Raw genomic sequence first — 15540 nt, forward strand, 5'->3', positions numbered from 1 at the left:
ATATATAAGCCATCTAATTCTTGCGCTATATTGACGAGGGCGGTTTGGAGCTGTGAGTAGGCGTGGGATTTGTGACATATGGTTTAGGGGCCGACATATCTCTCCCTCAATGCCGTACCGGGAGGCAAGGTCGGTAGCAGAAAGCAGCGAAGGGCCAACTGCGTCCAAAAGCGATCGCACGGGCCGAAATCCCGGGATGACTCGTTTGGTACGACGCTCCAGCGCCGGTCTCTGGAGGTACTGCGTTTTTCTCTTTTGTTCAAACATTCCGTCAGCGCATGCGTAAATGTTCTTTGGGTTCTATAGGTAGCCTAATAAAAGAGGTTTCTCTTGTGAAGAATTTACCAATTTTATTAAGAAATTAATCTCAAATATATCAAAATTTTCCTTTGCACTTAGTAAAGCCCTAAAAAATAGGAAAAAATTTAGGAATTTCTTGAGATGAAGTTAGATGGGAGCAAGGGTGGCACAGTCGGTTAGTGTGCGGCCTTGGTGCAAGAGGTCCCGAGTTCGATCACGGGTCTCCCATCCTTTTTTGGACTTCCTTTCTTTCAGTGTAGCCTAAGTATCTTTAAATACCCTTAAAACGGAGCACTGATGGAAAGAGGGGGGTAAAATGAGCGCATCGTCGTCTTCCTGGGAGAGTACTCTCTAGAGAGTAAAGGAACTTCCGACGTTAAATAAGGTGTACCTTTACCTTTACCTAAGAATGTGAACGCGGGTTCATGATCATGAATGGAGGTAGAGGAAGGTAGATGGAGGTGAATAAAGGTGAATCAAGGAAAATGAAGGTAAAATGAACATCAATAAAGGTATATTAAGGTAAACTGATGAATGTGAATGAAGGTAAATTCATGCAAATGAACGTGAATGAATGTAGATGAAGGTATATTAAGGTAGTTGGAAGTGAATGAAGGTATTTTGAGGTAAATGAACATGATTGAAGGTAGATGAAAGTAAATGAATGTGGCTGACGGCAAATGAACGTGATTGAAGGTAAAAGACAGTAAATGAACGTCATTGAAGGCATATGAGGGTAAATGAAGATGATTGAAGAAGGTACATGAAAGTATATGAGGGTTAATGAATGTGATTGAAGGTGTATGAGGGTTAATGAATATGATTGAAGGTAAATGATGATAAATGACCAGGAGTGCCGAATGTATATTAATACGGACGATGATAAATTTTTATAAATGGAGGTAAATAGATATAGATGAACGTAAATGTATATATGCATGACTGAATATTGGGAAATCAAATAATTTAGTGTGTCTTACGTAGTTGGGGACTCGTGGTGGGTATATACATGAAATCTTAAACCCATCAATTGCTGTGGTTTATAATTGTATTCCGTTAAAATAACAGCAACGGCACGTACCTTACCCAAAATGCGACAATTAACCCTTCTGTGGTCAACCTTGACTCTTGCAAAAAAGGGCACCAACAAGCACAAATAGGTTAAAAAACAATGGTGAACTAGGCATAGGACCAGCAATGGCCAGGCAATTTCAATTCAATCCTTAGTGTGTACTGAACTCCAGCTGATCAAGAACTTAAGCATAATCTTAATAAACGGCAAATGGCAAACATGAGTTCCAAAATATGCAGAACACAGTTTTTTATTTAAATTAGCTATTGACTTTAATATCATACGTCAGTGCCAGTCACTGGTTTTCCAGTTATCACACGCTGAATAAAGTTACTGATGAACTCTCGAAGTCAACACCCTTTTCGGTCACGAAAAAAAGGCCTAAATTTTGCACTGACTTACACGTGCAATGTACATCAACATGCAAAGTACTTTGAAAGCCTGGTTTTCACTAGCGACGCACACACAAGCATAAGTAGCTTATGCTTGTAAAAATGAACGTCGACATAAGCATCACAATCAACCATGGCATTCACCCTTTTGTTCAAATGCTTAGACGTGGAGAATCTGGAACGAGTGCTTTAATTGGCCTGGCGTAGCAAAATTCCTGGAGCTTATGCTGTGTTTCGCTTTCACACGACGCAAGCAAACGCAAGTAAAAGCGCCAGCACAAGGAAAAGGAATTTGGATCCTTGTACTTGTGTTTATGCTTGCGTGAACCTCATTTTCACTGTGAAATAAGTGCTCTTACGCTTGCGCTTGTAATTGCATCGCTAGTGAAAACTAGGCTTAACAGAGATCTAAAATTCTTCTGTGTTTGGGCCGATATGGCCAAACATGCTCTTAAAGGGACACTGTCACGGGTTAACATGCGCAGTAGCATTCACTCTCTCCGAGACTTGTCACGCTCGACCGCCATTATGGAAATATCGGTAAGTTGAAGAATTCTGCATATATTTTGCATTAAATCAAGTTTATCTAAAGCAAATGCTATCTTTATCTGAAGCAAATTCCCCTCTGTCTTCGACCTTTAGTTTCCGCCCTGAGTTAATGCGTTTACCGACATGTCCGGATCCTCCGCTAGACGCCATTTTGAATTTGTGATTGCTAGTAACTTGAAAAAGTCAGGCTGACTTTTTCAAGTTTCGATCACCTGCACGAGTATGCGCAGACCGTGACCGTGTCCCTTTAAATGAGACTTATTTCATCAAAGTAACGACTGTTTAAAATATCCCTTAAAATATCCTTCAAAGCACCCACCGTACACATGTACAAGAATATAAATTATTTTTTCACACATCACATTTGGTTTCATGATTCCATTGTCTATTGAACAACACAAGTCCTAGACTGCACAGTGGCCTCATTTTTCAAGTCTGTGCCATTAGGGGTTGGACTGGGGCCTCTAGAAACCTGCAATGAAGCCAAGTAAGCCTCTCTGTGTGCACGCGGCATCTCATCAGAGTGATCACTTTTAGCAGGAGAAGCAGCAGAAGCTCGTGAATTGTCAACTTCATCAACTGCCTGCTCATAGTGTCTACCTGTACTTCCTTCAGTTGAGTTCAGTGTTCCTTTGATTGGAGCACTCTTGGTTCTTCTTGAATGTTGTGCTCTCTTACCTTGCCGAACACTTTCCTTCACAACTTGCTCTTCTTGGCTGGAATCGGGGGACTGTGAATTTCGCAGTCCTTGTGAAGGTTTTCTTTCATGATGAATTTCAGCCTCAGTGGTCACCACTTTTCCAGTATGGTTTTTCTGTACGGCAGTTTCCTCCTTGAGACTCTCTTCTTCACTGTCTTCACCAGAATCAGAAGACGATCCATCAACAGATTGTTCTGATTCAGAGGTTTCCTGGTTCCCTTCAATACCTCGTGCAATCAACTTGTGATGCTCCTTCCGAGAGCGGGTCTTTCCAACTCGCTTGTGTTTGTCATCTCTCTTCTCTTCTCCATACTCACCCTTAACACTGTGATTTCTCAAGGGCGGTAGCTTACCATTTAATTTCTTTGAAAAAACTAACTGGCATTCTAATGCATCAGCTAATTTTCCAATGATTCTGTTATTGTGTTCATGATCTTTTTCATCAGTAGCTGACAGAATGGACAAGGCTGATTTGTAATATTCCACAGCTTTGCCATAGTCTTGTCTAAGAAAGCTCACTGCAGCCAAACCTTCGTAAGCCTGCCACAGGCCTTTTTCATGTCCAGAGTCTTTAGCTGCTTGGATCGCATGCAGGAAACTCTCTCCAGCCTTATTGTATTCTCCAAGCTGACTCTCTGCAAATCCCATGTTACAAAAAGCCTGTCCTTGGGCTGACCTATTTGACAGCTCACCTAACATGAAAACAATAGTCTTTCGCATCAATCATACAGGTAATCATATTTAGTTTATACTAAAACAATGGATAGCATTCAAAGCGTGCTCTGATTGGCTGCTCCAACTCCGGATATCCTTTGTTAGTATACACTAAAACAGTGGATAGCGTTGAACGCGGGCGCTGATTGGCTTGTCAAACTCCGAATATCCTGCGCTATTTACCTCCGAGCAACTCGGAAAAAAATGGCGTCCCGATTTGCATCCGTGACAAGTGAAGAAAACATCCAAATTAATTTTTTGTGCTGCATATTATCTCACTGTTTTAGTATATACTAAAACAACTATTCACCTCAGTGTCGTTGGCTGGCGTTGGATATTTAGCTTCGCCGCTTCGCGGCTCGGTAAATATCCACCGCTAGCCACCTCCACTTCGGTGAATAGTTGTTAACTATTCACCTCCGCACAACTCGTGTGGGATTTGCGCCCAAAAATATTGTAATTGTTGGAAGAATAATGAGTTAAAATCATCTTTTTGTGCTATTATTACTTGTCAGTGGCTAGTGGTGGATATTTACCTCGCCATTTTGCGGCTCGGTAAATATCCACCACTAGCCACCTCCACTTTGGTGAATAGTTGTTAATTATCATATCTCTCAGATAGTACATGTACATGTATGCATGCTGCGATTTGCTACATTAGCAGGCTGCATTCCACAGTGCGGCCTGCTAAATTTGAAATTTTGATAGCACATTCTCTGGCAAGTTTTTTTTATGTTGTTTATGTTACATAAACTTGTAAAACCGTTTGAATCTTGCAAGCAACCATTTCAAAAAGCCAAGAAGATTTACTTGTTGATTTTGATGCAGCAATCCTTGTCAATGTGGCAGTTAAACCTTGCGCTTGTCTTCAACTAGTTTCCTTTCCTGCACACGCCTCATTACCGAGATATAATAAATATCTTACTAACCTTGTTTTCTTGGTCCATACTGTAAGTTACGGATACTTGTTTTTCCCCAACGATTTATCCCCCACACACTTCGCGATTGGCCCATAAATCAATGGGGAAAAACGAGGATCCGAAACTTATAGTAAGGACCAAGAAAACGAGGTTAGTAAGAGGTACAGGGCTAGTTACATGGTCAAAGCAAGGGACACTGACAAAGGGATGTGGTAAATTGCCCAGCAGATGTCAGGTAACCAACTTGCTTAAATTTGCTGCATAACTGTTTTTCCTTTGGATAGTATTTAGCTCCTCGTCAGCTTCTCCTTTTTCCCCTTATTTTACACAAATAAAGGCAACAATTTTTGTTTTCAGCTAATACAATTTTCTTGTTAATGTGAACAACTGGTGTACAGTGTAATTACACCTGATCCATGGCACAACTTACAATGTAAACATGCCAAGACACATCAAGCCAACTCGGATGATCCTTGTTATGGGGTGTCAAAACAGGGGATGGGTGGAGTTGTAGGAAGGAATTTTAAAATTTGGAGCCAATTATAATACTATTACAAAAACTACTACTAGTTAATCCTCAGATAGTGTTTCTTTCAACATTAATTGAATGGATTGAATTTCACACCCTTAAGCACGAGTCAAATCGACTTTGGAACTGCCAAAGATAAATCCAGTCAGACTTTCAAACTACATGAAGACTGGGACCTGTCCCCACACACAACCACACACCTGGCCATTACACACAGCTGCCTAAAAGGCTACAAACAAAATTATATTGCATCAACCACTCCTTACCATGAAGGGAAACAGCTTTCCTATGGCACTCCATTGATTTGTTGTACTCCTTAAGCTGATTATAAACAGCTCCCAAGTTTTGTTGCAGTACAGCCTCCAATGCCTTGTCAGCACCCTTTGTTTGCATAAAGGGAAGTGCCAGTTCAAAACATTCTGCGGCATTCTGATAAGATTTTAATCCACTGTATAGCAAACCAATATCATTATAGACTTTTCCTAATGCAAGGACAAAAGTTACAAGTCAATAAAGGTCAAACTATGTGGATATCAGTCCCAGTACCACTACATGCTACAGAGCTTTCGTTCCCTTTGGAGTGGAAAGTAAAAAATTCAAAGGAATAGCATACAGACCCACTAGTGGAATAAGAAGAGGTATGAAGGAAGGAAGGAAGGCTTTAGTCAGTCCACCTATTATTCAGTTTGATTGTAACAGTTGGAAATCTGAAGTATTTGCCAATATTAACTTTGTGACTAGAATACCACACATTGTTGATTTTAACCTTTTTCTTGTGAGACGGTCTAGAGTCAAAAATCCCTTTTCTTTTCCCGCCTTAATCTGTGCACGAAAAATGGTTGACGTATCATGTCAATCACACATAATTATGTGACAGCCTTCACATACGATCTGCTACCTAATAGCACGTGCCTGAACGCTAATTGGCTCAGCATAATTGAGTTTCAAGTAGGGGGCGGAATTATTCAGCAGACCGTGAACTACATGCGAAATCTTTAAAGCTCCATTTTCTAGGGCTTTATTTTGATACCAAAATTACAACTTCTCAGACCTTCTGTCCTGATGGGTTTTAAGATATCAGTTCCAAATTTTCAGTTCTAATAGAGGATTGTACCATGCCAAATACCAAATACACTGTTTGGAGACTGATTTTATTGCACTTTTTCTGCTCCAATTAAGTACAGTATGAGATGAGAGTTTCGCCTTTGGTGCGAGATTTTTCCTTCAATTAGTGACATATCAAAAATTCCTCACACGGTATTGGAGTGCATTCATCTATGACTAAGAATTGCAACAAAGTGCATTTGTTTTTGCAATAAAGTGAAGGGGCAGGAGCTTCTGCAGTAGACTATGTCATCCTGAGTTTGAGGCCTCAAAACTAAAAGGCAATATCAAACACCAAAAAACTGAAACTTTATGCAAAATAATAATTCAATCTATTAGCTTTTACCCTTTGATGCCCAAACCGGCCTAAACCAGCCAGACGTAACCCTTCCTTGTACTTGCACATGTTTATTGCCATGACTTTAACATCTTCAGTTCCCACGGCCTGCTCCCGTCTGACCTTGTAGCTCAGTCGGTAGAGCAGCGGAGATCTAACCCGGAGGTCGTGGCTTCAATTCCCACCTTGGTCAGAGTTTTTCTCTGTCCTTCTGTGGGCCCATTTCCATCAGTAGGGCTAACGCTCACATGGTTCATATGGGATTGAAATCTAGCACTTCACATTACAGTCTATTCAGTTAACTCTGTTTAAAATATAAGTGCTACACGGCCAACGTTTGTATAAATGTAACCTTTCCTTGTACTTGTACATGTTCATTGCCGTGACTTTAACATCTTCAGTTCCCACGGCCTGCTCCCGTCTGACCTTGTAGCTCAGTCGGTAGAGCAGCGGTGATCTAACCCGAAGGTCGTGGGTTCAATTCCCACCTTGATCAGAGTTTTTCTCTGTCCTTGTGTGGGCCCATTTCCATTAGTAGGGCTAACGCTCACACGGTTCATATGGGGTACAAAACTAGCACTTCACTTTACACTCTAATCAGTTAACATGATACAGTGTATATAGTTTGACCCTACACAAAAAATAGCGGCATGACAATTTTTTTTTTCTGCGTACACCTCATTTTCCTTTCCTGAGACCTTAATTTTAAATGCCAGGTCCTGATACCTTTCCACCTTCCCCTCCTCTCTAATCTGCTGCCACAGCTACATGTCTTGATAAGTGTCCACTCCTGTGTTTCTTTATGCACCACAGTAATATCTGGCCGATTGTGCTTCCGCTGCTTGTTCATTATTATTACAATAACATGGGTAACAAATTACTCCTTAATTTTGGCGTGAAATTTCAGCGTTAATTTATAATTTCACATGTGAAATTACATTGTTACCATGGCAACTTTTCATATAGTGCTAAAATGGCGTCCAGGTTTGAAAATTAAGAAGTAATTTGTCACCATGTTATTAATAGCTAATCAAAATTAATGGTATACGCGTGAAATTAGGGAATAATTTCACTTGCGTTTTGTCCAAAATCAAGTAATTTCCCTCGCCTAAAGGCTCTGGAAATTATTTGAATTTGGACAAAATGCACGTGAAATTATTCCCTAATTTCACGCGTCACCATTGGATTACCCATACTGATAGTAATTAATATAATATATTATTTATTTACTATATTATTATTATTATCCTTATCATCATCATTATCATTACTCTTATCATTAATTTTGTATCATAACATATTAATCTGTTCAGGCATATTGCAGAATTCATCAAAAGCACATACCCTTTAACATGACATCGTCGACTTCGTCACAAAGCTCAATCACTTGAGTTAGGACCTTGCTGCAATTCTCGATGTCATGAAGCTCCGCCAACAAACTTGCGGCATTGTTCAAGACAAGCAACTGTGTTGTTTTGTCTGCTATTTCTTCAAAAATTCCAGCTGCCTGTTGGTATATTTCTATTGCTTCGTTGACTTTGCCAACAGTCGTACAGCCATTGGCTAGTTTGAGAAGCGTTTCGCTTCGCATTTCTTTATTTCCTTGTGTTTTATACTCCTCGGCAGCAATTTTATAGCAGTCAACGGCTTTGTCTGTCTCACCTAAGGCATCGTAAGCCGTGGCCAAATTGTATTGCAGATCAGCATAGTTCGTAATTCCATCGGCTTCTTTTTCCGGGGGTAAAGCTTTAAGTAAAAACTCTACCCCTCGCTTAGCATCACCTTTGGCTACATAGCATGCACCCAAATTAAAGTAACACGCTCTCTCGGTGAAACCTTCTTTCATGTCCTCGGCAAGTTCAACTGCCCTTTCGAAAGAGATGAAGGCTTCGTCAATGTTCCCCTTTGCAAGTTCCTCGTGGCCTTGCCTGGTAGCTCCGTCAATGTCATCTGAAATAACTTCGTTGTTCATATTAACAACCTTGAGGTACTTTCAATCTCTTCCTGCACAGTAAGAACATATGACATAGACTTCAAAATGAGAGGTTCCTAAGTTACGGTCTTGCCGTTGTTTCTAGAGATACAATTCCTCCTGAAAGCATATCTGACTCACATGAGATAATATGTGTGTAAAGTGAATTCTTGTTATCGATCTGCTATCGTTCGTTTTTGTTTTGTTGAATAAAAGGTTGTTGTGAGGTGACAGATCGAGAAATTGCGGGCTCATAGATCCCTCCAGAACAGCATGCGCAACAATGCGCCTCGCTTTGGAACACGTCATCTCCTTCCTTTCTCTCTCTTTTTCTTTGACTGAGTGATGGTTTAAATTAACAGAGTGAATTGCAACAGAAATGAAAGCGGTATGTTTCCTTAATTGAGTATAATTCAAACCGGTCCTTGAATGATTTTTTAAAACATCTCAAGAAGATTAGTTTCGACGTAAAATCACGAAAAGTCTTCAGAGAGGAATCTACTTGGCGTCAGTATTTTTGATTCATCAAGTGCTGGCTTTGTTTACGAAAGTTTGGCGCTTGGTTCAATTTGGTTTCGATTTTTTATGGAAAAATGAAATCATTATTCCGATTAAAGTCTTAATAGATAGGCTAAACTGCAGAATACCAGGCCACTTATTTGCATGGCAATTGCCTTTTAAAGCTTATACTTTGCTGTCTTTGTTAGCATACCCCACTCCTCATGAATAGGAAGAAGCTTATGTACATGTATGAGAGTATAATTTAAAGCTGGTGACACATAGTTTAACATCAGCTGAATGTTGCAGTTCTTGCCCCACAAATGGATAACTTTGTATCACGTCATGTTAAATGCTGAAATAGACCATTTAGTAAGTTAAAGACTGGGCCAAATCGCAGAATACCCCGCAACACTAGCTATTCTGCGTAGCTCTTACAAATGGCTACACAATATATCAATATTCACACATGGCTACAAGGTTTTATGGTTAAATTTGAATATTATTTTGTTTAGAAATCTCCCTTGAGCCTTGACAGACAAAGAAAACAGAACTGAGCTGTGAAATTTGACCATAGGGTCTCGTAGCCATGCGTTAATATTTAAATAACGAACTTGGCCCATTGCCTTTGTATCTACAGTTATTAGGCCTAGGCACTGGTTTCAAAGAGGTTAGTTTTCAGTTATTGTGGTGCTTATCAAAAGTTATTACCCAATACGGCTCAAGTAGCTTCACTGAATTATGAATAAATTACAATGGAGTAGCCGCCTAGACACATAGCTGCCTTCCAGAGAACTTGCGTGAATTATCAATAAACTACAATGGAGTTGGCGCACAGCCACTTTACTAAGAATTTGAGTGAATTATCAAGAATAAATGACAACTCGAGCAGCCGTGCAGATGCGTTGCCAGCTGCACGGTTTAACCAGAGATGCAGGGTTTTCTACAATTGCTCCAAAGGCTGTTGAATGGAGCTGATAGAAAATAATGACACTGTCTACTTTGTTCAACATGTTTTAACCTGTTTAGTGGGTTTATAGTAGCAGCTAGAATCTTGATTTCATTTAAATTATTTAGTTTATAATGTATTTTTTAAATGAAATAATGATGATATTCTGTTTGCTAGGTTTTTCTTTGCTTTGTCTTTGGATCGATTATTGGCTTTGCTCTGAGTGCAGAAGGAGATTCTAATGCCAGACTGCTTATATCAAAGAACATTCTGAACCAATTTGTTGTTGAAGGAAAGGAATTAACTGTTCACTATAGCATATACAATGTTGGAAGTGGGTAAGATGGCTGTGAACTTGTTACCACTCCTTGAATCAATAGACAGTCAAGTGAATGAATCAATTATACTTTAATACGTGCAAATACAATAAACAGGAAAATAATAACACTAATGATAACATAAATTTCAAGAAAAAAAGAAAAGAAAAGTAGATAAAATAAAATACACTGTGTGAAATTTGGGACACCCAAGTATACTGTAGTTCTGTGAACTAATCAAGTAAGTGGCCTAATGATATTAGTTTTACTAACTGCAATGCTATCTTCAGTTACATGTAGAGCTTCACCATCAACTTATGAATTACCCTTTCACTGTAATTGGACCATTAACAAAATTTTTGATATGCATGTTTTGCTCCCATGTAGCCTTCTGTCTCAATTAATACAGTGTAGTCTAGTCTGGTCATAACTTTGGTTCTCACCCTGAAAGATTCACCACCCAATTTCCCTTTCAGTTTAATTGCAACCAAGTATTATCCTTAATACAATGTATGCATGGCCTGCTCCTAGCTGATCTTTTGTCTTAGTAATAGTTATGTGGTCTGGAGGTCATGAATTTGGTTCCCACTGTGGTGTTAGGTTTTTCTTATTTTGTGTGGGCCAGTGTCCTTATTAATGCTATGCTTTAAGCCATTGACCTCTCAAACGCCCTAGGATGTCCCCAGTTGACAAGTAAAATTGTCTGGCATCTCCCCCCCAGGGGTCAGTGGGTTGATACTGTAGTTTAGTAGAGGAGAACCTTGAAAGACTAAGAAAATGTGACAATATTATACATGAATGTACAAGTGACGGTAACTTTATTGTAATAAGAGTAAAAATTAACGGAATTTTAGATGTCAACTAATGAAACTCTTTCCATGGAATTATTGTAATTGGGTTTGTATGATCATTTTTACTAATGTGTTGTTATTTTGTTGATTTTTTTAGTCCTGCCACCTCTGTGTTATTGACAGACAATTCTTTTCCTGCTGATCAATTTAATGTTCTTCACGGATTACTGTCAGTAAAGTGGAAAGCTATTGCTCCGTATCCTTACCAAACACCTACATCCTTACCTTACTTACGTACATTATTTTACAGATTTTTGTTTTCCAAAGTGATAACTCCATAACCTATAGCAAGGGACTTCCAAGATCTACAGTGTGTAAGCTCAATATGTTGTGCTAAAATGTGTTCCGCTTTGCAGAACGATTATTTTTCCTCTTTAAATTTAACCAGTGATACTCTTGTTTTGTGCCTGTCTTGTTGACAACAGTGTCTTACATCTTTAATTCCCTACTATGCATTCTAAAATAACACAACCTTCTTCTAACTATTAGGACCCCCTTGTTTTTTTGCTAGCATGCCTAAGTCATCATGATTGGTAACTCACATCTCTATAATCATTTGCCACGATTGAAATATACCATCTATTTGTTAACATTGCAAGGATAACTCCCCCTCAACATCCCTTCCCTTCACAGTTATTGCTCCCTCCCTTTCTTTGTGTCGTACATGTAAGTGTAGCTTCAACTCTCATTTGAAGCACTTGCGTTTTTGCGTGCTCAAGTCATCATCGAATGCTAGGTATGATTAAAGTGCACCTAAACCCAAATTTTTTTAGTCTACAATATTGATCTCTCCATGGAAAGCAAACATGTTTGACGACTCTTACCTCAAAATTATGCTTTTTATCTGCCGGGCAAGAAGTGCAAAGTTATCAAAGCTAGCAGTAATTTGGACCCACGACCGTGATGTGAGAGGCATGGGTCCATTCTCCATTTTACATCACAAATTGCTTTGCAATGCAAAATTTCTTTGAAAACAGGAATGCAAAGCAGTTTGTAACGTAAAATCAAGAATAGACCCATGGCTCTCACATCACGTCACATCACGTCGTGGGTCCGAATTACTGCTAGTTCTGCTTAGTTTACATGTACATGTGGTTTGCACGGCACAGAAAAAGCGAAATTCTGGGTAATAATGCTGACATAATGTTTGCTTTGGATGGTAAGATTTATATTAGGAACAAAAAATATTTGGGTTTAGGTGCACTTTAACAGATGTTAAATGATCTGTATTTGGTTTGGTTTTTTTCCTTGACTGTTTGTTAAGTGGCACTAATGTATCTCACACAATAATCCTTGAACCGAAGAGGTCTGGAGTGTTTAATTTTACATCTGCACAAGTTTCATATAAAGCGTCTGAAGATGCAACAGACCCTCAGGTAACTTAATTGTCTGTAGAGTGCAAAGAGGTGGTTGTATTCCATGGTTACAAGGTTTATCTTTGATAACCAGGTATCACAATGCTTACTTTGTGGGCTAAGCATTGTTTCAAGCCATAAAATGCTTCCAGTTTTCCCTCTGTTCCTAATAGTTAGAGTACATGTAGTTCTTCAGTGGAGGAAAAATTGGTCCAGGTGCTGTTGCCCTGGGCATAATGTTATTATACATAAGTTGTGCTCACAGACAAATAAAAAATAATTTAATGTCAATGAACTGACCTAATGGGCAACTGAAATTCACTGGTCTAGCTACATGTACCTAGTCTGTCAGAAACACAAAGTGTAAGGTTGAATAAAGTCAAATCTAAGACTGCAAGTTGGGCCAAACAATTAAGAGCGTGTTAAAAGCATGGATTAATTTAAAATCTGAGCATAATTGTTAATAATTTTCTTACTACTGTAGTTGATTAAGCTATATTGGATTCTCATCAAGGAAGCTACATATTCAAGTGGGGGCAAGTGGCTGAAAACTTGAATTTTCCTGCCTACTGGGCAAGTTGGTTTCAAGATTTTTTTCCTGCTCAGAATGTATATGAATTTCAATTTTCATCATTAAAGCTGTCAACTCTTTTCTACCGGCTCCCTTTTTAGAATGCAATATTTTATACTGTATGTAGGACTTCACCATTCAAGTATAATATTATTAGTTTGGAAAATAAAAGGCATTCATTTTTTTTATAACAAAGCCTACAATCGATAATCCTTTTGCAAAATAATCCGAAAGGACTTTACACTTAAATACATACATTGTATGCAGTTTGTTCATACTCAGTATATCTTTTCTTTCAGATTGTATTTTCTACATTGCCAGGCGAGGGAGGAATTATGGCTCAGCAAGAATACGACCGCAAACACTCTCCACATTTAGTGAGTCTTTTAATGTGAAAGTCTTTCTTGATTCAGACCTGGAGCCCGTTTCTTGAAAGTTCCGAAACTTTTCAGGCGTTCTTCGGGTGTCACAATAGACCTTTTTGCAGATACGGCGGCCATTTTGATTCTATTGTTTCGGAAGACATTATGGGATGCTCAAGGGGCAAATTAGTGTGAAACAATATATAATCAAAATGGCCATCGTATCTACAAAAAGGTCTATTCTCATTGTATCATGAAAACGGAGTAGTTTTAAGACCAGCATATCAAAACAAGCGGATGGCAATTTCGTAAATGGCTTTTCGGGTCCAAAATGTTCTCGGGAATTTCGAGAAACGGGCCCCTGGCCGAGCTTCAGGGCAACATCAAACGGTGATGGGACCCCCCATTTTTACTTGTGGATATTATCCACGCATTTTGGGGTGAATCTGTATGCAAATTTGTCACTCCTGTGTAACCGGAAGTTTTACCTAATTAGCCAATCAGGATGGATAGCAAGCGAATCACAACACAGCTTGAAAAGTGTGACTTCCTGTTCGCCAGGTTGTGTGCCGCCATTGCTGTTTGTGGCTTTTGTACTTTAATCATAGTTAGTGGAGGGAGACTGGTTATGAAAGCCAGCGAACTTCAAAGAGTTAAACAAAAGAACGGGCTTTTAGGTTGAAAGTACCAGTCACGTGATCATGAAGGTGCACACTCAAAAACAATATGGCGGACAGCGCAGACGAACTAAACATCATGTTAATTTAACTCTCTCGTTCTAATCAACATGTTCCATTGTACACTCTTTTTTTGGGGGGGACTCCCATATGAAACAGACGGGGATGCTCGTCGTCTCGCTTGGGGGTGTAAATTTTGGATTTTGGTCTCGCTTAGGGTGTTCCGGGCAAAGCGCCAATAATTTAAGCCACCAGGGTCTCGTTTAGGGTTCCGCCAAGAAACAGAATTACGCGAAGAGAAACAGAAGCCAAATTTTCTTTTAAACGTGTTTTGTTTAGGGGTCAAAATTCGCTTAAGCCACGCCCAGATTGGTCTCCTTTAGGGGTCACAGAAAGCTTGAGCCACGCCGAGATCTCCTTTAGGGGTTAAATTCAAAATTTCCGACGAGCATCCCCGTCAGTTCCATATGGGAGTTCCCCCCCCCCCCCCCGGGGGGGAGGAAGATGTTACCTGCACTCCCAAAACGGCTGGAAATCGAATCTAAGCAACTCCATGATCCGATTAAGCTCAATAGCGTTTCTTTTGCAAGGACATTTAAATGAGGGACTGTACTACAGGGACGTCTGCTTCTGCATGCAGAAGTAAGTTCGAGGATACATCAGTCATTAAACCCCGCGGGCTTGTTTTCTTTTTCCTTTTAGGTCGATTGGGGTCTCTTCAGTTTGATGTCTTTGCCCACCATTCTTATACCGTTTTTGGTCTGGTTCAGAAGCCACTCAAAGTATGAGAATTTCAAGGTCAAGAAGAACTAAAACCTAACACATTTGGCGAGAAAAACTGCAAAGTTACATGAAAAGACCACCATGTAACTGCTGCATGCTGCTCCAGAAGCGAAGGACGGCAACGAATTCATTTTAATAAAATGGTTTTATACAGTTGTTTTATGGTTGGTCAAACGCATTCTCTGATTTTCATCGACAAGCTTCGTATACAATCCTTTCCTGACAGACTTAGCAGAAAGGCGTCTCAACTGTGATAGGTTTCAGTGATATGACAAGTCGTACTCGGCCCTTTGTTACTAGAAGATGTACCATACACGAGGTGTTAAAACACATAGGATGTGTCGGATAAGGTTTTGAACAGTCGATGAGACACCAAAGATCATTTCTTTCTCGGGTATTTGATGAGCGATGTTTTGGCTTGAATTTTTTCTGTTTGCACCGAGAATACTGGACATTGGCTCAAGACGAGAATTGCTAATCCATTCCTCCTCACTTCGTTGAGGCATAAGACGTGGATGGTCGACCGCCAGTGGTTCTTGGTTGTATGCTTTTATCTCCAACTCGTGTTGGTCACAATCTTTTTTTTTC

The 15540-nt window shown here is 39.6% G+C and overlaps 2 protein-coding genes across 3 annotated transcripts; one reads left to right on the top strand and one right to left on the bottom strand.

The window, feature by feature from the left end:
* Window positions 1–1606: 1606 nt before the first annotated feature.
* LOC138023008 (tetratricopeptide repeat protein 24-like) lies at window positions 1607–8821 on the bottom strand. 2 transcript variants are annotated; one of them, XM_068870053.1, is made up of 4 exons: window positions 8731–8805; window positions 7962–8621; window positions 5443–5658; window positions 1607–3705 (listed from the first exon to the last, which is right to left on the bottom strand). In XM_068870053.1, exons 2-4 carry the CDS (start codon window positions 8587–8589, stop codon window positions 2699–2701), a joined length of 1851 nt encoding a protein of 616 aa, XP_068726154.1. In that variant the 5' UTR covers window positions 8590–8621; window positions 8731–8805; the 3' UTR covers window positions 1607–2698. The 2 variants fall into 2 exon arrangements, with proteins under 2 accessions (XP_068726154.1, XP_068726148.1); XM_068870047.1 differs by having other exon boundaries at window positions 7962–8821.
* Window positions 8822–8854: 33 nt separating this feature from the next.
* On the top strand, window positions 8855–15108 carry LOC138023055 (translocon-associated protein subunit beta-like). Its single transcript, XM_068870089.1, has 6 exons — window positions 8855–8977; window positions 10214–10374; window positions 11302–11400; window positions 12469–12580; window positions 13430–13507; window positions 14872–15108. The coding sequence occupies exons 1-6, from the start codon at window positions 8969–8971 to the stop codon at window positions 14980–14982; spliced, it is 570 nt and encodes a 189-aa protein (XP_068726190.1). The 5' UTR covers window positions 8855–8968; the 3' UTR covers window positions 14983–15108.
* The last annotated feature ends 432 nt before the right edge of the window (window positions 15109–15540 follow it).

The sequence above is a fragment of the Montipora capricornis genome, chromosome 2 (genome assembly GCF_036669925.1).
Source record: "Montipora capricornis isolate CH-2021 chromosome 2, ASM3666992v2, whole genome shotgun sequence".
In the NCBI taxonomy this organism is placed as follows: Eukaryota; Metazoa; Cnidaria; class Anthozoa; order Scleractinia; family Acroporidae; genus Montipora; species Montipora capricornis.

Bases quoted from the DNA above. Each gene is read 5' to 3' on its own strand.
- LOC138023008 (XM_068870047.1), bottom strand. From the start codon at position 8,589: ATGAACAACGAAGTTATTTCAGATGACATTGACGGAGCTACCAGGCAA. The intron at 5,659-7,961 runs GTATGTGCTTTT...TCCTTGCATTAG, and splicing joins CGACGATGTCATGTTAAAGG to GAAAAGTCTATAATGATATT. The intron at 3,706-5,442 runs GTAAGGAGTGGT...TTTTCATGTTAG, and splicing joins GAAAGCTGTTTCCCTTCATG to GTGAGCTGTCAAATAGGTCA.
- LOC138023055 (XM_068870089.1), top strand. The intron at 10,375-11,301 runs GTAAGATGGCTG...TGATTTTTTTAG, and splicing joins ATATACAATGTTGGAAGTGG to TCCTGCCACCTCTGTGTTAT. The intron at 13,508-14,871 runs GTGAGTCTTTTA...TTTTCCTTTTAG, and splicing joins GCAAACACTCTCCACATTTA to GTCGATTGGGGTCTCTTCAG.